The sequence below is a fragment of the Macaca thibetana genome, chromosome 12 (genome assembly GCF_024542745.1).
Source record: "Macaca thibetana thibetana isolate TM-01 chromosome 12, ASM2454274v1, whole genome shotgun sequence".
NCBI classification, from domain to species: Eukaryota; Metazoa; Chordata; class Mammalia; order Primates; family Cercopithecidae; genus Macaca; species Macaca thibetana.
In genome coordinates, this window is record NC_065589.1 from 19,981,751 (window position 1) to 20,005,544 (window position 23,794).

Here is a 23,794-nt window from a genome sequence, read left to right on the forward strand (position 1 = left end):
TGGGTGTAGTTCCTTCAGTATGGCTTCTTTAGTACACTCTTGGCCTGAGAGACTCGAGAGACCAGTTATCTGCCCCACATACACCTAACACACAGTGGTGGGATGGGCATAGGGTAACTCCTGTAGCCCTTCCTCTTCAAAGGGGCGGAAATGGGAGACACAAAGGAGTCATTGGTCCATGGCAATTCTGAAATCAAGTGGCAAATGTTGGATGTTCTTGATTAGGTCTGAAAGCCTGGGATAATTCTCCATGGCTGTCTGCCCTGCCCTCTAGGCTCTTGGTTTCCACCCCTCTGAGTGATCCCTAGAAAGCATGTGCTTCACAGCTGGTTGGTTTTCTCAGTCTACTTACTGCTAATAGAATTTTGAGAGTTCAAAGACTTCATTTTATTCTATTTCTATCCCTTTCAATTCTAGCTGGCAATGCTTCTGCATATGTATTTCTTCTAAAAACTTTGAGGGTCTTTGGTGCATGTTACTGGCTTCCATTTTATTAGTCAAAAGCCACACCACCTACACATCTCTGAAATATATTGAGTTTCTGCTGATAACAGTGCTCTTAATTAAGCCCTATTGTGTGATTAATTGGATTTATGAGGTATATTCTTTATAATTTTTTATAGCACCCTTTGTTGGAATGATTAGTGCCTTTGATCTTTCTGGGTCTTAAGATTTTACGGTCATACTCTTGATTTTATCTTTGGACCATATTTTTCCTGGCAGTGCCTTGGATTTTGGTCTTTCCTCAATTTTAGCATTGTTTCACATCTGGAGAAGATGAGAATTTTAAAAATCCCCAACATCCTGGCTCATTTTTGTTTAACAGCCTTTCCTTTAGCTTATCTCTTTTTTTCACATAAGCACAAGAAAAACCCAGGTGGCACTTTGAACACTGGTTGGAAATCTTCTTAGTTACATCACCCCATTGACTTTTTACAGTCCAGATAACTGCAGGGAATGGTGTTGCTAAGCCTTCTGCCTCTGCTTAACCAGGATTCCTCTTCTTCCATTTTCTGATAACAGTACCTCACTTTCCTCCATGTCCTCACTTGTATCCTTACCAGAGACTATGAGGCTTCTTTAGGTTTTCATTTACGCTCCTCAAAGCCCACCGCTTGGTTCCAAAGCCATTCCCGTGCTTTTCATTTTTGTTACGGCAGTACCCCATTTCCAGGGACTAAAGTCTGTATTAGTAATCTATTGCTATATAACAAATTAATCCAAAGTATTAGTAGTCTGTTGCTGTGTAGCAAATTACCGCAGTACTTAGGAGTGTAAAACAAGCCTTTATTATTTTACGAAATTTCTGAGAGACAGGAATCAGGGTGTAGCTTAGGTAGGTGATTTGGCTTTGGGTCTCACCATGTTGCAATCTAGCTGTCAGCTGGGTTTGCTGTCATTTCAAGGCTTGACTGGGCTGGAGAATCTGCTTCCAAACTCACTCTTGTGATTGCTCCAGACCTCAGTTCACACAAGAGCATGGATACAAGGAGGCTGGGATCATGGAACGGGCTGTCTTGGAGGCTGGGTACCTGTTACTACCTGCCCTAGTTAATGATAGCCCCACCCACTTTTTCCTCCAAACCAGAGATCCAGGATTCATCCTAGACTCCTTCTACACACTCCCTATTCCTACCTCCCATCATTTGGCCATTGAGCCTTTTACATTCCACGTCCTTAGTGTTTTTCATATTAATCCCTTCTTCCTCATTCTTGCTGGTGCTGCTTTAAATGAAGCCTTCACTATATCGCATCTGTACTATTGCAGTAGACTCCCTGCTCCAATCCATCCTCTTACTCTGCGAGCAGTCTTTAGAATGCAGATAATCATGTTTTTGCCCAGCTGAAGAATCCCTTCAGTATAATTCTCCATTGCCTGTCTGTAAGAAAGAGGGCAAATTGTTAGTTGACCTCTTTCTCCTTGTTCTATCATATTTTCTCCTGGTATGAACTTTATGTTTCATCCATTGTTGAACTACTTAAGAGTTTCCAAATTTGCCATGCTATTTCACTCCCCATGATCTCTGCCTGATGAACTCATCCTTTTTGTGAAAGTTTAGCTGACCATAAGTGGAACTGATTACTTCTTTTGTGCCAGCCCTGTACCTTGTACTTAACATAGTCATATTTATTTACACATCTGGCTTCTTTACCAGATGAAGTAGTAGTTAAGGCAGGAATTGTGTTTTATTTATGTTTGTAACCCTGGTACCTAGTACAGTGCCTGGTATAAGGTGGGTACTCAGTACATAGATGTTAAATTGAAATTTAGTGTCTGAATCAGGAATCTTAAGACCAGTTTTCACTAGAATGCGCTGCTAATTATGTTTTGTGTTCAATTTTTGGTAATATGAGAACCCTGAAAAGCTAAACAGTAGGATATAATATTAAAATAAGGAAGAGAACTTATTTTACTTATTGCTCATAAACTATTAATTATTGTAGACTCACTATGTCTCAGGGTACTATGCCAGGTCCATTTTATGCATTATCATTTAAATCTTTCCAATAGTACCATGCCATAATGGCTGTGAAATACCATCTTATAGATGACGCAGCTATAATGTTGACATGAGATACCAAGGAAGTTTACATAAGGTGCCAAGCTCTCAGATCTAATAAGTGGGATAGAATTCAAACTGATTGACTTGTCTTCAAAGCCGAAAGTGTCAGGCCACCTCAGACCAGTTTACATGATAGGACTTACGTGACATTCTGTTGTGTGAGATGTGTGATTTGGAGCCTGCTTTATATCTGATCTCTACTTAACAGGTGATTTTTTTTTTTTTTTTCTATGTATATGCAAACTTCCCAGTGCAGGTAACCTAAACTACAGTTGATATTAGCATAGGTTAATCAAGCCTTTAATTGTTTTTTCTTTTTTTAATCTTAAACTTTTTTGGCCCAGCTTTTTTTTTTTTAATTTTTTGGTACAGAGTTTCACTCTTGTCACCCAGGCTGGAGTGCAATGGCATGATCTTGGCTTGCTGCAACCTCCGCCTCCCAGGTTCAAGCAATTCTCCTGCCTCAGCCTCCCAAGTAGCTGGGATTACAGGCATGTGCCACCATGCCTGACTAATTTTGTATTTTTAGTAGAGACAGGGTTTTACCATGTTGGCCAGGCTGGTTTCAAACTCCTGACCTCAGGTGATTCACCCACATCGGCCTCCCAAAGTGCTGGGATTATAGGCGTGAGCCACCGCACCTGGCCTGTTTGTTTTTAAATGATGAACATGATGCCTGATATTTAGTAGTATGGTTGGTGTACAGCAATTAATAATAAGAAAATGCAATTTGTATGTAGTTTTCACTTATGCTGAACGAAGTAAAATTAACCATCTCCTTGTTTATTTTCCTAGCTGACGAAGAATTTGACGAACTATGTTTTGAATTTGGTCTGGAACTTGATGAAATTGTATGTATTGGATATTTGTCTATTTTTCAAAGATTATGTGCGTAAGCTTATTTTTCAGGGGTGTGCTATATTTCATCTTTGTTACTTATAGTTAGACTAAGATGATAACATTTGTGGGCTGTGATTTCTGTGTTCAGAGGGCTAAGCTCCAGTTCTGTCTGTTGCTTTGACTAAAATCTCAAAAGGGGTTCATGCCTTATTCCATCTACAATCACCTTGTTGTCAGACTCATGCTGTGGAAATGGATAGAATGTGTTAGATAACCCCAGTATGAAAGTAAGCTCCCTCCTTTGACAAATTAATCACAGAAAGGGACCAAGAAGCAGTAGAAATGTTGCTTCAACCAGAGTTGCCCTGCCTCCTTCTCCTCTAGCGCCTCCTCCTTCACCTCCTCTGCCCCCATCGCCTTCCTCCGTGCCTCTTCAACCAGCACTAATGCATTACTATACACTGATCTTGTAAAATGAGCTCATAGTTTTTAAGGTCTTGCTTATAAAAATGAGGAAGCGTTTCTTTGACTTTTGATTGTATAATGATTAAAATATTTTTAAAAATTAAGTCTGGGCTATACATTTTAATATTGTTAACAATGATTATCTATTAAGGACATACTTTAATTTAAAAAATACTTTACTGGTAGTTAGTGTTATTTTTTTCCTAAGCCTTCTATCTTCACCTATTCAGTGTTTTTATAACACTACCTTAGGTGTAAAGTTAAAAAATCTTCAGGCTAAAAAACTGTACATTGTCTTACCTTATTTTTCCTGCTGCCTTACTAATGTTACAGAAAGATCATCTTTATACTAATCAATATTTGTATACTTGAGAAATTGGCTGAGATTTCTGTAGTTTATAAGTTACTATTAGTAATTTTACTTACACCTCAGAATTATGTGTGAAGTTATGTGATATCTAAGAGTGTTGGACTGGATGTTAGATAATTTGAGTTCTAGTTCTAACATTTACTAGCTGTGTAACTGTGGATACTTACTTTGCCTGTCTGGACCCTACAGTCCAGACGAGTCTCTCTGGGCCTCCTTTTCACTTGTGAAATAAGGGGTTTGGATTATATGATCTTTATGGTTTTCTTTTTTGACTCTGAAATTTATGTGGTTTTTAATTTCTGTAAGATTTTTGTCAGGTAGCACTGACAAATCTTACATATGGTCATTTTATGAGTTGAGATGCTGAAACTGAAAGAAGCTGAAAGCTTCTGTGTCTCTCTTTTTTTTTTTTTTTTTTGCAAAGGATTTAGATCTTTTTTTACAGCAGTTCCTCCTTACCCACAGTTTTAGTTACCTGCAGCAAACTGTGGTTTGAAAATAGGTGAGTATAGTACAATAAGAAATTCTGAGACAGAGACTGCATTCACATAACTCTTATTATAGTATATTATTTTAATTGTTCTATTTTATTATTAGTTGTTAATCTCTTACTGTGCCTAATTTATACATTAAACTTTCTCATAGGTATGTATGTATGTATAGGAAGAAACATGGTATATGTAACGTTTAGTACTCTCCAAGGTTTCAGGCATCCACTGGGGAGCTTGCAACATATCCCCTGTGGATAAGGCGGTGCTGCTGAAAACTGAATGCAGATGCCTTCATTTCTCTGGTTATTGTATTATCTTCTCTGTATAGAGGTCCCTTCTGAGATCTGCCATCTCCTGGGAGGTGACTCAGCTTTCTTCACTATTTAAACAGTAATTTTATTAACCCCTTTGATTGAACGTTGTTTAAACTCGAATTCTTCCTCTCCTCTTTTTGCCTCTTCCCCTTCTTTTCTTTTCCCCCTTTTTGCTCCTTCCTCCTCCTCTTCATTCTCTTGTTTTTCATTTTTCGTTTTCCCTAATTTTAAAAATTTGCCTTCTAAGTTCGAGATGCCCAAGGTAGATGTTTTTTGGAGCCCAGCACCACCTCACACAGCCCCAGCATTGCATAGACTCCTGCGGTTCCTTGGGTGGGACTTTGGCACATAATACTCAGTGCCCAGAAGTGAATTCCTCTGCATACTGTGCAAATGTGGATATAATTCTTAATTTGGTCAAAAATTTGAACTACTTATATTGTGGCAGTGGGAGGGCATCATGTAAAACAAAAATCATTACATATTTTGATAGAAATCCATCAGTTATTTTAGCAGGTTGTTGGTGGAAATAGTAGGAATTCGGGTTAAGTGGAGTTTCCAAATAATTAAAAGGTAACATTAACAATTGGAATATAACTTTTAATCATTTCGAGTGAAAATTTCTTAAATCTATTTACAGTTCCCTGCTGTAGTAAACATAAGGAATAGAGTGTAACTTCTCTGCAGTGGTTATGTTTAAGACAGTCTGTTGCTCTGCTGTAGTGTGGTGGTTGAAATATTCTAAACTCTTTACCACTGCATTCACCGTGATTCTAGTGGTGTTTCTTCCGTCATCTCCCTCTTGGTTGCCTTAATTCTGCCTCACTATCCCTTTACTATCACTAGTTTGCCTCCCATTGCACCTATTATCTCTTTTAATTTTCACCAGTGTCTGATGGTCTCTGAATGTTTTTTGTTTTTGCACTGTCCCTTTTATTGTCATGTGGACTTGGGTGCCCACAGGATTTAAGTTTTAGAGTCATCCTATAAGAAGGTGTGTTTCTTTTATTTAGTGAATCGTCTTTCTTTTACCCCTTTGACACTTTTGTTGTTACTTTATGTACCTGCTGATGTTTTCATTTTCTTTAGCTTGAGATGGGAAAACTTTTTCTGTAAAGGGCCAGATAGTAAATATTTTAGGCTTTGTAGGCTCTATAGTCTCTGTTTCAACTCAGCTATTGCAGTGTGTAAGTTGCAGTAGGTAATAGGTAAACGAATGGGTCTGTCTGTGTTCCAATAAATCTTTATCAAGTATCAGGTATGATTTGGCCAGCGGGCCATTGCTTGTGGACCTTTGTTTAGATGGATTTGTGCTGTTCTGGGGAGATTGAGGATGCCAGATATCCGAACTCAGTTAAAGTTGAAGTATTTTTCTGTCTGCTACGATTATAACACTTAATATTGTCATGTTGTTTTTGTCATGGATATAAAAATCCCGTGTTCTTGTAGAAAATATGTATAATGTAGTTACTGCCCTATAGGGCTGACAACTTTTACTTTTTTTGTTGTTGTTGTTGTTGTTGTTGTTGAGACAGAGTCTCGCTTTGTCGCCCAGACTGGAGTGCAGTGGCCGGATCTCAGCTCACTGCAAGCTCCGCCTCCCGGGTTCACACCATTCTCCTGCCTCAGCCTCCCGAGTAGCTGGGACTACAGACGCCCGCCACCTCGCCCAGCTAGGTTTTTGTATTTTTTAGTAGAGACGGGGTTTCACCGTGTTAGCCAGGATGGTCTCGATCTCCTGACCTGGTGATCCGCCCGTCTCGGCCTCCCAAAGTGCTGGGATTACAGGCTTGAGCCACAGCGCCCGGCCAACTTTTACTTTTTAAAGAGAATTTAAATTATTTAATTTTATCATTACTTTTTGGCTTGTTTTAGACATCTGAGAAGGAAATAATAAGTAAAGAACAAGGTAATGTAAAGGCAGCAGGAGCCTCTGATGTTGTTCTTTACAAAATTGACGTCCCTGCCAATAGATATGATCTCCTGTGTCTGGAAGGATTGGTTCGAGGACTTCAGGTCTTCAAAGAAAGGTAAGGAAATATGTTCCTTAAAGACTTTGCTAAGTTGGATTTTCTTTCTTTCCTTGTCGTTATTAGCAGCCGTTTTTAAATTTCTAGGAAAAAGCTTGTACAGGCACGCAGCTTTAACTCTCAGCAGAGGGTTGATTTGAGGATTAGATTCATGTAGATTGTAGCCATTTGAAAATTTCCATGAAAATTTGAGTCATAGCCATTCATTTTTGGGAGCATATTTTAAAACTGGTGGTTAATGCTTTTATGGCATCTTGAAAAATTCTTTAGCAGGTGTGTGTGATTTCCCTCCATCATCTAATTGGAATGAGTAGTTTGCTAGATGTGTTAAAGGTTGAGAGGAAATGGAGAGCTGGCAATACCCTTACATTATGAGTTCTAAGGAACCTCAGGAGTGAAGCCTCCTAACTGGAAAACCAAAGACCTTATGACGGCTCCGTGATCTTGAGCAAGTTAGTTGGCTGCTCTAGTTTCAATTTCCTAATCTATAATGAAGAAGATTTATAAGGCCCTTTCCAACTTTTCATTTAATAAAGATAGAGGGGCTGGACAATGTGCCTGTAATCCCAGCACTTCAGGAGGCCGAGGCTGGTGGATCACTTGAGGTCAGGAGTTCAAGACCAGCCTGGCCAACATGGTGAAACCCTATCTCTACTAAAAATACAAAAATTAGCTGGGTATAGTGGCGTGCACCTGTAATCCCAGCTACTCAGGAGGCTGAGGCACGAGAATTGCTTGAACCCAGGAGGTGGAGGTTGCAGTGAGTTGAGATTTGTGCCACTGCACTCCAGCTTGGGCAGCAGAGGGAGACTCCATTTCAAAAAAAAAAAAAAAAAAAAAAGGATAGAGGGTAGCGAATATATAAAGTGAAAAAAATAATAGCTATTAAAAATTAATTGTTTTTGTTTTTGATTACTTCTACGTTATCTGGTCATCTGCAAAAGAATAAGAGTTCTGACTGATGGGCTAGATTCTGAAATTGTGAGGATTTAGGTGAGTGATGGGTATTGGTGAAATGATGATAATTAGGCATTAGGTTAAGGATGTTTAAAATTTTGGAGTTGACCCGGTTGGTTTCCTGCAGGACAATCAGATGCTTTTATTTTAGGATCAAGGATAACTTGTAAGAGTTCATTTCCCAACCCTACCCAATGAAAATCTGTCTTTTTACCAGTCACCTTGTGATTTTTATGATCAGACAGAATTAGGAAAGCAACTTAAAATGTTTTCTACTTAAAGTGAGTCCATGGACCAGTAGCATCTGAATCACCTGAGAACTTACTAGAAATGCAGTCTTAGTTGCCACCCAACACCTATTAATCAGAATCTGTGGTTTAGCAAACTTCCCAGTTAATTGTAAGCACGTTGAAATTTGAGAAGCACTGCCTTAAAACAGTAGTTCCCAACTTCTCCCTATGATAAGAGTTCCCTAGAGATGCCTTCAAATTGCACCATTTACCAAATCTTTGTCTTGACTTATTTTATCATCTGGTAATAGTAGGTCCAGATGGAACCAGGGAATCTGTATTTTCCATAAGCTCTGCTTTTTCCTGGAAGCTCAGAATCTCATGGTTAGAATAACTATCATAACTTAAAGGTTATCTAATCCAGTCTCTCAGCTGATGTTGAAATGCTCCTTAAACAATTGCTCAGTTAACGGTTTGTAGCTTCTGCTGGGATGCTAGTGATAGGAAATACATTACTGTGAAGCATCTTATGTCATTTTTGGACAACTTTAAATGTTAAAAAGTTTGTTAGTTTTTATTTATTTTATTTTTTTTTATTTTTAGTGTTCAGCCAAAATTTGACTTGCTATAACTCAACCCATTGCCCTAATTCATTTTGTATACTTCCCATATACAGCATAGAATATAATTATTTTATGTAATGTCTTGATTAATTATGAGTAAATTCATTTAAATATTATTTTAGGATAAAGGCTCCAGTGTATAAACGGGTAATGCCTGATGGAAAAATCCAGAAATTGATTATCACAGAAGAGGTAATAAGGATAAATTCTTATTTTTCCTTAAAATATTTTCTTTTGTATATATCTGTATAAGGTGGGGAGGAAAAAGAAACAAGACTTACTCTTTTTTGAGACAGGGTCTGGCTCTGTTGCCCAGGCAGGAGTGCAGTGGTGCAGTCTTGGCTCACTGCAACCTCTGCTTCTCAGGCTCAAGTGATCCTCCCACCTCAGCCTCCAGAGTAGTTGGGAGTACAGGTACACACCACCACACCCAGCTAATTTTTTGTATTTTTTAGAAATGGGGTTTCATCATGTTGTCCAGGCTGGTCTTAAATTCCTGAGCTCAAAGGATCCTTCCTCTGCAGCCCCCTAAAGTGCTGGGATTATAGGTGTGAGCCTCTGTGCCTGGCCCAAAGCTTACCCTTCTAAAAAATGTGATTTTCTTTGATCATTTACTAAAATGAGTATATACTTAGTCACTAGCTCTTAAAAAAATTTTTTTAACCTAGGAATGAAAAAAAACAAGCCTTTGCTTTCCATAAATAGTTTTGGATAATAATATCCAATGCATGTTTAAAACACATTGGAGATATAATTGTTTAAATTGTGGAATGTTAATGAAATTTTAAAAGATTTTAAACTTTTCGGAGGGGTTGTTTTGGTAAAAATACGAATTATGAGCAAACTTTTTCTCGATTATTTAATACATTTTCAGAAATCTTAACTGAAATATAAATTCTGTGAAGGTAGTGACTTTGTCTCTAGTTTACCACTTTATTACTTGTTGACTGAATAAATTAATACATACTTGTTTGAATGAAAATATATGCCAGTGGCAAGAGTGCAGCTGCCTTCCTATTACAAGATATTACAAAGAAAAACCTTACTGTTTGCTATCTCTAATGATATTATGAATTTCAGACAGCTAAGATACGTCCTTTTGCGGTAGCAGCAGTTCTCCGTAATATAAAGTTTACTAAAGATCGATATGATAGCTTCATTGAACTTCAGGAAAAATTACATCAGAATATTTGCAGGTTTGTGGTTGCATTTTCTTTCTTCCTTGTCTTCCCCTTTCCCTCTGCCTCCCTATCTCCTTTCCATCCTGATCCCTCACCCTCTTCTCTCTTGCCACTTCTGCCCTCTTTCTATCTCTCCTTCCTTTCTTCCTCTGCAGATTTTTCACAAAGCATTTCTGAATTAATAGTATGTGACAGATTATGAGGATTTAACTTGGCTTTACCAAATACCTGTTACTGCTTGTAAATGGCATATGCATGAAGAAACAGGAGGTATATTTTGAATATTGTATAGAGAAGAATTATCTAGTCCTAGAGACTTCCCTGCTTTTGGTTGTTGTTTTGGTTCAGATCAGCAGTGGATTATACTACTAAGTATAAACCATGATAATGAAGTACGATATATCATTTTTAAAATGGAAATAAAATTTTGGCTTATTCTCAGTTTTTGAGTGAGAATAATTATAAATTGACAGAACTTGAGTTTAAGTGACTAAATTTTACTTATTCAGTCTTTACATTACTATGCATAATTTCCTGCACAGCTCCCTTTAGGGCAATGATCTTCAAACCTATATAATTTCTGAACTCCTAAAGGTCAGTGAAGGTAACAATGGTAATCCTTGAACTCATTTAAGTATTTCAGAATCCTAATGGAAACTATACACTTACTGATGATGACAAACCTCAGACTTCAGCTAACATATTAAGCTTATTTGTGTTGGTTCTGAAATAGATCAACATAAGTTACTGCATGTCGATACAAAGGTATGATTAATAGTTATATATGTCTCAAATAAAAATAGAAAAAGAATTTTTACTTTTTTATTTTTTTGTGTGTGAGATCTGCTGCAATTATTTGCTAGTAATTGTAGTTTAGTAAACTACAGAGCCTAGGAGGGGTTTATGTGTATGGGATGGGCTAGGGACGGGATAGAGGGAGAACCATAGACATTTTCTGCTATGATGAAAAACATCTTTGTGCATGTGGTAGAAGCAACACTTTTTTTCAGATTCCAAATAACGTTTATTCCCAGTCCTTTTATATAGAAGAGTTTATATTTCAGCTTGCTAATATGTCATTATTAAGCAAAACAATAACAATTTAAATATGATTTCAAAATTAAGAACAAAATACAAGATTTCTGACAAGTATAGGTGTAACTTAAGTGGCTGAGCTAGATTATCTGCTCTGGCTCTATTATCTTTTTTATTTTAAGAAGCTATTTTAATCTAAATAGACATTGTCTTAATTTAACTTTAAGCTCTGTTTTATTTGGTATTTCTGGAAATCATGAGCTTTTTCTAAGGGGAAGAGAATTGAACACATCCTAATACTTTGGTGTGCCAGAGTTCTTTTCTGTCAGTAAATCCTAATTAACCTCTTTAATGAGCTTTGGAAGTTTATGTATTTCAAGGAATATATTGATATTGTCTAAGTTATTAAATTTATTGACAAAGTTGTTCATAATATTTCCTTATTATCCTTTTAATATCTGTGGTATCTGTAGTGATGTCACCTCTTTCATTTCTCTGTCTTCTCTCTTTTTTTTCCTTTGATCAGTGTGGCTAGAGGTTTATCAGTTTTATTGATCTTTTTCTTTGTTTGTTTGTTTGTTTGTTTTGAGACAGGGTTTTGCTCTGTTGTCCAGGCTGGAGTCCAGTGGCATGATCATCTCATTGTAACCTCAAAACTCCTGTGCTCAAGTGATCCTCCTGCCTCAGCCTCCTAAGTAGCTGGAACTACAAGCATGAGCCACCACACCTGGCTAATTTTTTAATTTTTTGTAGAGATACGGGTCTTGCTTTGTTGTCCAGGCTGGCCTTATAGGCTTTAAGTGATCCTCCTGTCTCAGCCTCCCAAAGTCCTGGGGTTACAGGCGTGAACCACTCATTTTATTGATCTTTCAAAGAATGAACTTTTGGTTTCATTGATTCTTCTCTTATTTTTTTCCTCTATTTTTATTGATTAAGCTTCTTTCTTAGGCTAATTAGTCCCTACTGCTGAGGCAAGACCCTTTTGCCTACTGTATCCATTGCTACATGAGCAGTGAAGTTTTAGTCTGTGTGAACATGGAGCACTGTTTCCTCTGATTCCCTTGAGTACTTCTTTCCTGGCCTTGGGTAGTTTTCTCAGCTGCATGTTCTGATCAATACTGAACTCACCAGTACTTGAGTGGGACCCTCTGCATATCTTCAGAGTTCTCTCTGTGTGTAGCTCTCTGCTTTTCTCCGGTACTCTGCCCACCTTGGCCTCCCAAACTCTCAGCTATGTCTCTTGCTCTCAGAGTCTCCTGGGCTCCACTGGGCCCTCTTTCCTGCCCTATAGTCAGGGCTCATCTCACTTGTTTACTGTGTCTCAGGGATTGCTGCCCTTCATTGCCTGCTGTTAGGTGCCATAAAAACTATTGCTCCGTACAGTTTGCTCTTCGGTTGTTTCAGGCAAGAGTAAATCTAGTGTGTTACTCTGTCTTGGCTTGAAGTACCTAGTGAGTCTTATACTTCAGTTATTTTACTTTTCATCTCTGCAATCCACTGCCTTTAAAAAAAAATAGTTCCTTCTTTTCTGCAGATATTTCCTCATCTATTTATTATGTGTATGTTCTTCCATAATTCTTGAACATTTTTTAGTAGCGGCTTTAAAATCTGTGTGGCAGTATCAGAATCTGGGGCATCTTAGTGTTGGTTTCTATAGACTGGTTTTGTCTGGAGTAAGAGTCATGTGTTCCATATTTCTTCTCATGTCCGTTGCCTTTTGATGCATATAGAATATCATATTAGGGAAGAGTCTTGACTTTGCTGTGTTTCTCTGAAGAGTGGTTTTTGTTCTTTCAGGCAAATACTTGAATACTAGGCTAGATTCAGACTCGGCAGTGGTTCAGTTTTCCGCTCAGTTCTTTCAGCTTTCAGTTGCTGCTCTTTTATAGCAGGACTTTGAAATTTTTACCATTATGTTAGATAAAATCTTGATTTCTGAATATTTTTGGTTTTTTCATATCTTACTATATTTGGAGTGTTAATCTTTTTCCTGTACATATGTTGTAAACCTTTTTTGTGTTTTTTGATTTTTGGTTTCTTTTGGACATGTAAGGTTTTTAATTTGGGTATAGTTATCAGTCTTTTTGTATGACTTTTAGATTTTATGACCTACTTAAGAAGCAGTGTCCTATAATTTTAAGCATATTCTTCTATATTTTCTTATCTTTTTGTTTTGTTTTGTTTTGTTTTTGAGACAGGGTCTCACCCTGTTGCCCAGGCTGGACTACAGTGGTGCAATCACAGCTCACTATAGCCTTGACCTCCCTGGCTCAAGTGATTCTCCTACCTCAGCCTCCCAAGTGGCTGAGACCACAAGTGTGTGGCACCATAGCCAGCTAATTTTTATATTTTTTGTGGAGTTGGGGTCTCACCATGTTGCCCAGGCTGGTCTTGAACTCTTGGGCTCAAGCAGTCTTCCTGCCTTGGCCTCCTAAAGTGTTGAGATTTCAGGCATGAGCCACCCCACCTGGCCTCTATATTTCCTTGGAATAATTTTTATGGTGTCTTTTGTATGTGTGCCTGTATGTTTGTCTTTTGCTTGTCAAAATGCTTAGGTCTTTGATTCGTCTGGAATTATGTTTTTTTGGTTGCTGATTTGAAGTTGAAATTTTGGTGATGTTTTGAGGTGCTGTTTTAGGATTAAGGGACCAATATTAACATCTAAGAAAACAGACTTTCTTACCTGTGCATTTGTCAATTATTAATTTACCTACATTTATTGAACCATGTATATTTTATCCTGTGATAGTTCTGGGTTTATTATCTTCTGTAAGCATATGAGTAATTGAGTAAAGTAACACTCCCTTATTGCCTGTTAACATTTCTTTTCAACCCTGTTTATTAAAGTTCTAGTTCACCAGTCCTGCAGTCCTGGAAGTTGACTAAAATTTAATATTAAGCATTTTAAACTAATTTTAGTGCACATACTTTTTAAACTAAAGTATGTTAAGAACACAAATTTTGACCAAGTTCCTCTTTTCAAATTGACTGTTAGAAAGCCAAACTTGTGACCTTTCCTGGTAAGACTTAGGCCTTTAGATTCTAATTCAGAATTAACATTTCCTGGCTCAGTTTTACATCCCTACTTCTATTTCTTTCTCTCCTATTTTGTAGCTTGCTGTAATTTCCTAAAATTACCTTAAATCCTTTGTGGATAAACTGTAGAACAAGTCAAATGAATACCTCTGGAACTTTCCTTATACATTAAAGTAAACTTGAACTGTAATTCAGAGCTCTTAAAATTAAATTTTTTCCACAACTAAAGTAATGCAGCTATGTGATAAAATTTAGTAAAATATAGAAAAGCCAAAAACCCCACAATTTGGTAGTTCATTCTGATTTATTAAAACATGTTTACTTGAGTATATCAAGAAGAAATAGGTTAAAAGAGGTAAAGGAAATGCTAACTTTGAAGATATCTTAGAAACAGCATTTGGGAAAACATAATGGCAAGGAATTTTCTTCAGCTCCTGAAATCATGTGTTTCGTGTAGTTTTGTGATTTCTCAGTACTCTTAATGGTTGTGAGAATTTGTTCATTATATGCCACTAATGATGCCATGTAGTAGCAATATGCTGTTTCAGGGAAGTATCTGAAATAATTTAAAAAAATATGTAGTCTATGTTTATGTGCTTTAGAATATTCAAATCTGTCTCATTCTCCTTTCCTTTCCTCCCTCCTTCTCCCTCACCCTCTCCACAATTAGGAAAAGAGCATTGGTTGCTATTGGCACCCATGATTTGGACACTTTGTCAGGCCCATTTACTTATACTGCAAAGCGTCCTTCAGATATTAAATTCAAGCCTCTAAATAAGACCAAGGAGTATACAGCCTGTGAACTGATGAACATATACAAGGTAAATATTCTTTTTGATTATGCAGCAGCTTTGCAAAAATCATGAAATTCCATCAAAGTCAAGCCTTGCAACTAGGGAAATGTAATGAATACTTTTAAAAAATTGCAGTGTCTGGGCTCCAACCTAGAGATAGTGATTCATCTGATCTAGAGTGGGACCTGAACATAGTTTTATTTTATTTATTGTTACATTTTTAACCTCTGATATGATTTCAGTGTACTGCTAGGATTGAGAACCACTGAAGTAGACCGTACCACATTGTAATCTGCAGTTGAAACTCATGCAAGTCTAAAGAACAGCAAGACTTAGCTAGTGTTTTTTGTGGGAAATACTGTTACAAGCTGTCTATCTCCCATTATTTAGAAGTCCAGCAGCGAAAATGAATTCAGTAGTCACTTTGGATTGTATTTAACAAGTAGAAAAAATAGTTGTCATTTAGAAAAAGCAGTGTCATCCTTGCCCTGATTTGCAAGTGACTTCTTCCGATTTATCTAAATAGTTTTGTCATGGTTTATGTTTCCTTTGAAATGATTCAGGCATACCAGTGCAAATCTGTTTTCATTCTCGAGAAATGACTCAATTATGTGCATTGAATATTGGAATATTAATTTATATTAGAAAATCTTATAAATTTAGAACTTTCTTTAATTTGGGTCTGTTTTAATGTTTTTCTGACTTTTCCCCTCCTTTATTTTTTATTTTATTTTATTTTATTTTTTTTTTAAGATGGAGTCTCGCTCTTGTTGCCCAGGGTGGAGTGCAATGGCGCAATCTCAGCACACCGCAACCTCCACCTCCTGGGTTCAGGTGATTCTCCTGCCTCAGCCTTCCGAGTAGCTGGGATTACAGACATGTGCCACCATGCCCAGCTAATTTTGTATTTTTAGCAGAGATGGAGTTTCTCCATGTTGGTCAGGCTGGTCTTGAACTCCTGACCTCAGGTGATCCAGCCGCCTCAGACTCCCAAAGTGCTGGGATTACAGGCATGAGCCACCATGCCTGGCATTCCTTTCTTTTTTAATATTAGGTCAGTATGTAAACTATAGTGATAGAAATTAAAAAAAACAAACTAATTTTATTTGACTTAATTTGTTTTCAGACTGATAATCACCTTAAACATTATTTGCATATCATTGAAAACAAACCCCTGTATCCAGTTATCTATGATAGCAATGGTGTCGTCCTTTCAATGCCTCCCATCATCAATGGTGAGTTATTTTATAAGCATCACAGATCTTTGCTGTTTCTTTTTAATCTTCAACATTTCTCTAGAATTCTCAATAGACTTGGCTAAATCAAATTCAAATAACTCATAATCTGAGTATCTCAGGTCTTTTGTAGATTCTAATCATTCTTTTCATTCATTTATTCAACAACATTTTACTGGTGATTCTTATGTAATTTATAATATGTTCATACACTTATAAATATTTTCTGATGCTAGGCTTTGGGTTCTGTTATATTTCTCCCAAGGTTATTGATGTTTTGGTTTTAGCAGGTAATTCACTTGGTTAAACTCAAAGTCAAACTCTGTCATGTCTGTAGTTTTTTTTCTTTTGTGTGTTTTTTTTTTAATTTTGAGACAGGCTCTTGCTCTGTCACTCAGGCTGGAGTGCAGTGGTGCAGTCATGGCTCAGTGCAACCTTAAACTCCTGGGCTGAAGCGATTCTCCCACCTTGGCCTCCCAAAGCCCTGGGATTATAGATATGAGCTGCCATGCCTAGCCTTGCCTAGTTATATAGTTAAACGAAAGCTTTTAATTTAAATTTTGCCCTCTTAATTCCTTTCTGAAGGTTATTTTTATGAGACAGTTTGAATGTATTTACAAAATTTAATGATGTCTGAGACATAGATGTTTGCCTTTCTGGAGGTAAGAAGGAGGCTTAGCTGATTTGCTATGAGAAGAAGCAGCTTCTTCTCGAGATCTTGGACCCTAGCAGTTACAGCAGTTAAGAACATGGGCCCCAGAGTTAACCAGATCTAGACCCAAATCCTGGCCTTGCTGCTCGTGATCATGGTCAAATAATTTAATCTCTCTAAACTTAGTTTCTTGCCAGCAATTACATCATGGGGTTGTGGTAAAGATTAGAGGAGACAACCTGTGTTAAGTGCTTGACATAGCACCTGACACATTGTATGCATTCAGTAAAGGCCTGTTAATTATTTTATTTTTACTCTTCAACTTGCAGTGGGTGCTTTAAATAAAAATTGTTTTTCCCTTTGTTCTTAAGGTGTTAGTTTTTTTGTTGTTGTTGTTTTTTGTTTTTTTGAGACAGAGATTTGCTCTTGTTGCCCAGGCTGGAATGCCATTGCACCATGTCGTGCCATTGCACCATCTCAGCTCACCGCTACCTCTGCCTCCTGGGTTCAAGTGATTCTCCTGCCTCAGCCTCCCAAGTAGCTGGGATTACAGGCATGTGCCACCATGCCTGGCTAATTTTGTATTTTTAGTAGAGAAGGGGTTTCTCTGTGTTGGTCATGCTGGTCTCGAACTCCTAACCTCAGGTGATCTGCCCAACTCGGCCTCCCAAAGTGCTGGGATTACAGGTGTGAGCCACCGTCTCTGGCCAAGGTGTTAGTTTTTAATATGTTTTACATTTAAAATGTAGTTTCTGTTTTGTTGAGCTTAATAGTGCACTTCTATTTCTAAAACTAGTTACTCTGTTGTTATTGTTTTGTGTTCATTGCAGGGGATCATTCCAGAATAACAGTAAATACTAGAAATATTTTTATTGAATGCACGGGAACTGACTTTACTAAGGTAAATAAAACTTTTACTCAATTTTTGTATGATCAGATGGGATAGATTTTATTTCCGGATCAAGACTAAATGGCTAAAATTTAAAATATGTGCATTTTGTAGGTGGGAACATATTTTAGAAATTTAGACAATTAAAAAGATAGAGATATTCTACACTTTGGTTATGGTGCTTTCATTAATTCGACAGATGTTTAGTGAACACCGAATATCTTTCCAGTGCCAAGAATTTAATAATGAGTTACATGTTTCTTCACATGAAAGAACTCCTGCTGGGAGAGTTAGTCATGTACATAACTATAAAACACAACATGGAATGAGTACTGTAGGGAGATCCATATAAATTGTTTATCTAGTTGACTTAATTTGTATGTGGAGTAATTTGGTACCTTTGTGTACTTGGTAAAAGCCAAAAAAAAAAAAAAAGAAAAAAGAAAAATGAACTGGGTTGAAGAAGCTTTGTTTAGTAAATTGATAAATGGTTTATGCACACAGAATTATCTAGACTATAATTCTTTACCCACTTTTGGTCAGTTCATCTATTGGATTGGATTGCTATGAAAGCTTTTCTATGACATACGACTTCTTTACATATGTTAAATGAGGTGGCAGTTAAAGAATTTAAGAAAGGTAACCTCAAATGGCAGGAGAAGGCTGGAGTATAGAAATAGGGCAAATAAATGGTATTCATGTACATCTTATAGGATTAGAGACCATTGTAAGGTATTTCATTTATAACTTTTATGTACTCCTTGCCTTCAGAAATACTGTCAGGGTAATACAGCTTTAATATTAATTTTTTTAAAAAGTTGAATTCATGCATTTACAGACCTTGAATGTCTTTGCTGAAGCCTGTATATATAGGAGTGAAATATATATATAAGAGTAAAGCATATATTCCAATAAGGTCACTGTATTTTTTTTCTAAGAATTTTTTTTGAAATAGATAGATATTTAACAAATCTATATGGTCTTTACTACATGCCAATGTATTTAATCTTCATAAGAACCAGATAAGATAGGAACTTTCATTATCTCCTTAACAGGTTAGAAAAGTGGCTTGCCCAATGTCATACTGCTAGTAAGTGCTAGCCAGGATTCAAGCAGTCTGGCTTCAGAGACTTAGGAGATTGTTAAGATTTATTCCCGTAGTTAGCCATTTGTTTCTGTTGAAGCCCAGTGAACCTGAGGTTGGGGGTAGTGGGGGAACGAAACGATTTGTCTCAGTCATGGATTATAACTGTCAGAGAACTGCATAAACGCAGAACACCTGAAGATAAGGCGAGGCCTACTCTTGCTTTTATTCCACTTCCTTTCTTAAAATGTATATGTAAAGGTCCGTTAGATGTTTGGGGACACAATTATATTAAATATTTATTCATTTCCATCTGAGTGAAGAGAATATATTTATAGATTACTATAATACTTGCTTTTCTTTTCTTTGCAGGCAAAAATAGTTCTTGATATTATTGTCACCATGTTCAGTGAATACTGTGAGAATCAATTTACGTAAGTTCATCCAGCACCTTTATTGATGGCCCATTGTTCTGAAGGCAAGGCTTTGTGCTAAATATAAAGATAGGCCAGGTGCGGTGGCTCACACCTATAATCCCAGCACTTTGGGAGGCTGAGGTGGGAGGACTGCTTGAGCCCCGGAGTTCAAGACCAGCCTGGGCAACATAGGAAGACACCATATCTACAAAAAATTAAAAAATTGCTTGAGTTTGGTGGCTTGCTCCTGTGGTTCCAGCTATTGGGGAGACTGAGACAGCAGGATTGCTTGATTCTGGGAGGTCAAGGCTGCTGTGAGCTATGTTTGTGCCACTGCACTCAAGACTGGATCATAGAACGAGACACTGTCTTAAAAAAAAATGAATGAATAAACAAATAAATGTAAAGATTAAAAATGTGGTTCCTGTAACTAGAACATATAATCTGTTCAGGGAGATAAGACATATGCATAAATATTGGATAAAGTCATAAGCGTTAAGTACTTTAAAAAGTTTCGGTGATATTCTGGCAGTTTGTAAGGGCAAGTTACTGCCAGCTGATACAATCTGAGAAGGCTTCATGGAGGCAACGAAATTTAAGCTGTGTTTGGGGATCACTGGATTTGAGAATATATAGTTGGAAGAACAGCAAAAGAACAGCTAGAAGTAGAGAGGCATATGTAAGAGCAAAGCATGTATCCCATATCGGTAAGATTACTGTATTTTTTCCAAAGCATATTTTTAGTTTAAAAAGCTATTTAACAAATCTATATGATCCTTAGTACTAGCATCGTAATTTATTCTAGAATATTAATAGAATTGAAAACAAATATATAACTGTAGAAAGCGTGATTGAAATTATATGGGCAGTATCAGGTTTTTTTTCAATTGATTTTCATTTCATTGATTCTGTCAGTTTTATTGTGTAACACACTGCCCTGGTAAAGCCTAGAATGTGTGTGTCAATATTGGCAAGGAGTCCCCGTAGGATGCATGCTTTGCAGTACTGGGAAATAAACCTTTCAAGGAAGTGGTGCCTGAAAAGGACATTGGAGCCCTAGGAGATGAAACGGTAGAGTAATATTGTATATAGCAAGATCAATCCAAACAGTGTTGGAATGCGATGGATGGAATATGTTGAGGCTGTAGTTGTAGCCCAAATGAAAGATTTGATAACCATACACATGTCTGTAATTTATGGCACATTTTTTTCTTAAGTATTTTATTTCTGACTTTTGTTTTTAGGGTCGAAGCTGCTGAGGTGGTTTTTCCTAATGGAAAATCATATACCTTTCCAGTAAGTGCTTAAGAAATGACTTCATGATTATGACAACAATACTAATAATAATGGCTATAGACCACTCATGTTCTGTCTGTCTATCCGTCCCCTACCTACCCACCCGTGTGCTAGCTGCTATACTGTGTGCATTACATGGATTTAGTCCTCACAATCATCCTGTGAGGATAGGTGCTATTATTATGCTTTTTCCAGATGGAGTCCCTGAGACCTTGAGATGTTAAATACCTTGCTTATCATTTTTAAGTGGTAGAGCTAGAATCTAAATTCAGACAGTTTGACTGCAGTTGTCAACACACAACATTATACAACAACATTGTGTGGTCATAATTCCTCTGATTTATTCTCCTATTAACTAATTAACTGAGTAGTTTTTTAAAAACATGTTTTTTTAATTGGCACATAATAATTGTACATATTTATGGGGTACAGTGTGATGTTTCAATACATGTATATAATATGTAATGATCAAATCATGGTAGTTGGTATAGCCATCATATCAGACATTTACTGTTTCGTTGTGTTGGGAACATTCATAGTCTGCTCCTCTATATTTGAAAATATACAATAAACTTTTGTTAATTATATTATAGCATCCTACAGTGCTGTAGAACAATAGAACTTATTAAATAAGTAATTTATAGTCTCACTCCTTTTAAGATTACTCAACCCTCCGAACGTAGTCTGTTCACACTTGAATTAACAGTTGCTGGCCGGGCGCGGTGGCTCAAGCCTGTAATCCCAGCACTTTGGGAGGCCGAGACCGGCGGATCACGAGGTCAGGAGATCAAGACCATCCTGGCTAACACGGTGAAACCCCGTCTCTACTAAAAAATACAAAAAACTAGCCGGGCGAAGTGGCGGGCGCCTGTAGTCCCAGCTACTCGGGAGGCTGAGGCTGGAGAATGGTGTGAACCCGGGAGGCGGAGCTTGCAGTGAGCTAAGATCCGGCCACTGCACTCCAGCCTGGGTGACAGAGCGAGACTCCGTCTCAAAAAAAAAAAAAAAAAAAAAAAAAAAAAACGAAACAAAACAAAAAAAAACAGTTGCTGAAGGCCATCACTGTAACTAATAAATAATTTCAAATGTATTATTAAGACTAATTTAGTAGTAAGCACACAGTTATTGCCAAGACATAAGATCTTGGTAAAAAATCTAAACCAGTATTATTCCTGGGGGGTTTTGTCCCCCTCACCCAAGTGACTTGACATAAAGATAACTGTTCTAAAACATAACAGTATCACAGTCACTTTGTGGTTCTCATACAATGAGAGCATTCTTTGATGAGCTTTTTCTTCCCCTTTGAATCTTTCACTATTCCCTTGTCATTTATGAAGTAAATCACAGCCTGAAATGGTTTCTGCTATTTAAATAGCTTTTACAGTAGATGAAACCTGCTAAGATCAAAACCTCCCCATTCCAGAAGACATTAACATTTAACATCATATTTTATTCTAAGCATTAATTATACTTCAAAATACACATATAACTGTATGAAGCATAACTGAAATCATATAGGCAATATTTTTAAAAGTTGATTCGGATTTAAGTATCTATTATAAGTTAGCTTTTGTTATTTAACAAACTACCCCCAAGACTTAGTGGCTTAAAACAACAACCATTTATTTATCTCATGATTCTCTTGGTCACTACTGAGCAAGTTTGGCTAATCTCTGCAGGGCTTACCCATATGTAGTCAGTTGACTGGTTGGCTAGCAACTGGATGATCTGGGATGGCCTCACTCATGTCTGCTTCTTGGCAGTGGGGTCAACAACTCCCGTGTCCCTCATCATACAGCAGGCTAGCTTGGGCTTTTTTACTTGGGGTTGCAGGGTTCCTAGCAGCAAGAGAGCATGCCCAGTGCCCAGGTGTTTTTCAAATATTATTCTGTTGGCCAAAGCCAGTCATGTGGCTAGATTTGATGGGTGGAGAAATAGATGCCATCTCCTGATTGGAAGATTGGCAGTATCACATTGCAAGGCCATGGATACAGAGAGGGGGGAAATTTGTGGCCATTTTTACAGTTTACGACAGTAGCAGTTGGGATTAGCTGGAGATAGCTTTTTAGATGGTTTTAAAATTATGTCAGAGAGTTTCTTTTTCTTCTTCTTCTTTTTTTTGTTTGAGGAGTCTCGCTCTGTCACCCAGGCTGGAGTGCAGTGGCGCGATCTCGGCTCACTGCAAGCTCCGCCTCCCAGGGTCATGCCATTCTCCTGCCTCAGCCTCCCGAGTAGCTGGGACTACAGGTGCCCGTCACCACACCCAGCTAATTTTTTTTTGTATTTTTAGTTGAGACGGGGTTTCACCGTGTTAGCCAGGATGGTCTCGATCTCCTGACCTTGTGATCCGCCTGCCTCGGCCTCCCAAAGTGCTGGGATTACAGATGTGAGCCACCACGCCCGACCTCTTTTTAATATGAAGATTTGTCAAGTGTTAATAAAAGTGATTGTATATTTTTGGGAAGAAAATGAGAAATATATTTTAATATTTGGTTCACTCTTCTCCTCATATGGATAATCCCTTAAAGTCATATATTTGTAATATAGAGATCTTTCATAAATTTGAAATGATGGGCTTTCTGAAAAGGAGTACTACATGAGTGTTTTGGCATTTGTTCATTTATTTCCTCCTAAACTTAAATTAGAACAGCTTTTCTTAGGGAAGGATCCTCTGGGGGAAACTGATTCTCTCTCACATGAAATAGCATCTTTTCTTAAACTCTTTGAAAGTTTTTTTTCTTGTGTTTTGTAATTTCATAGAAAAGTATAAAGTGTTTTTTTTTTTTTTTTTTTTTAATTTTTTTTTTTTTTTGAGACGGAGTCTTGCTCTGTTGCCCAGGCTGGAGTGCAGTGGCGCGATCTCGGCTCACTGCAAGCTCTGTCCCCCAGGTTCACGCCATTCTCCTGCCTCAGCCTCCTGAGTAGCTGGGACTACAGGCGCCCGCCACCACGCCCGGCTAATTTTTTGTATTTTTAGTAGAGACGGGGTTTCACTGTGTTAGCCAGGATAGTCTCGATCTCCTGATCTTGTGATCCGCCCGCCATGGCCTCCCAAAGTGCTGGGATTACAGGTGTGAGCCACCACGCCCAGCGAAAAGTATAAAGTTTTAAAGTAAGAGATCTAGAGGAGATAAGTTGTCAGTAGTCAGACAGACTAATGGTGTGTGCTTTGGAATTGGGTTGTCTTAATTTGTTTATTAATTCATTAATTTGTTCATTAGTTACTTTTTTTTGTTTGTTTGAGATGGAGTCTCGCTCTGTTACCCAGGCTGGGGTGCAGTGGCGCCGTCTC

At 37.6% G+C, this 23,794-nt stretch overlaps 1 protein-coding gene across 3 annotated transcripts in view; it reads left to right on the forward strand.

Moving 5' to 3' along the window:
* Positions 1 to 23,794, forward strand: part of FARSB (phenylalanyl-tRNA synthetase subunit beta) — an 896,824-nt gene that overhangs the window by 820,096 nt on the left and 52,934 nt on the right. The window contains exons 3-11 of one of the 3 annotated variants that reach the window (XM_050752079.1): positions 3,360 to 3,415; positions 6,920 to 7,074; positions 9,007 to 9,076; positions 9,965 to 10,080; positions 14,807 to 14,957; positions 16,057 to 16,165; positions 17,648 to 17,718; positions 19,163 to 19,224; positions 20,451 to 20,502. In XM_050752079.1, coding sequence (XP_050608036.1) covers positions 3,360 to 3,415; positions 6,920 to 7,074; positions 9,007 to 9,076; positions 9,965 to 10,080; positions 14,807 to 14,957; positions 16,057 to 16,165; positions 17,648 to 17,718; positions 19,163 to 19,224; positions 20,451 to 20,502 — 842 coding nt within the window. The remainder of the gene's footprint in view (positions 1 to 3,359; positions 3,416 to 6,919; positions 7,075 to 9,006; positions 9,077 to 9,964; positions 10,081 to 14,806; positions 14,958 to 16,056; positions 16,166 to 17,647; positions 17,719 to 19,162; positions 19,225 to 20,450; positions 20,503 to 23,794) is intronic. The other 2 variants (XM_050752081.1, XM_050752080.1) reach the window with 2 other exon arrangements.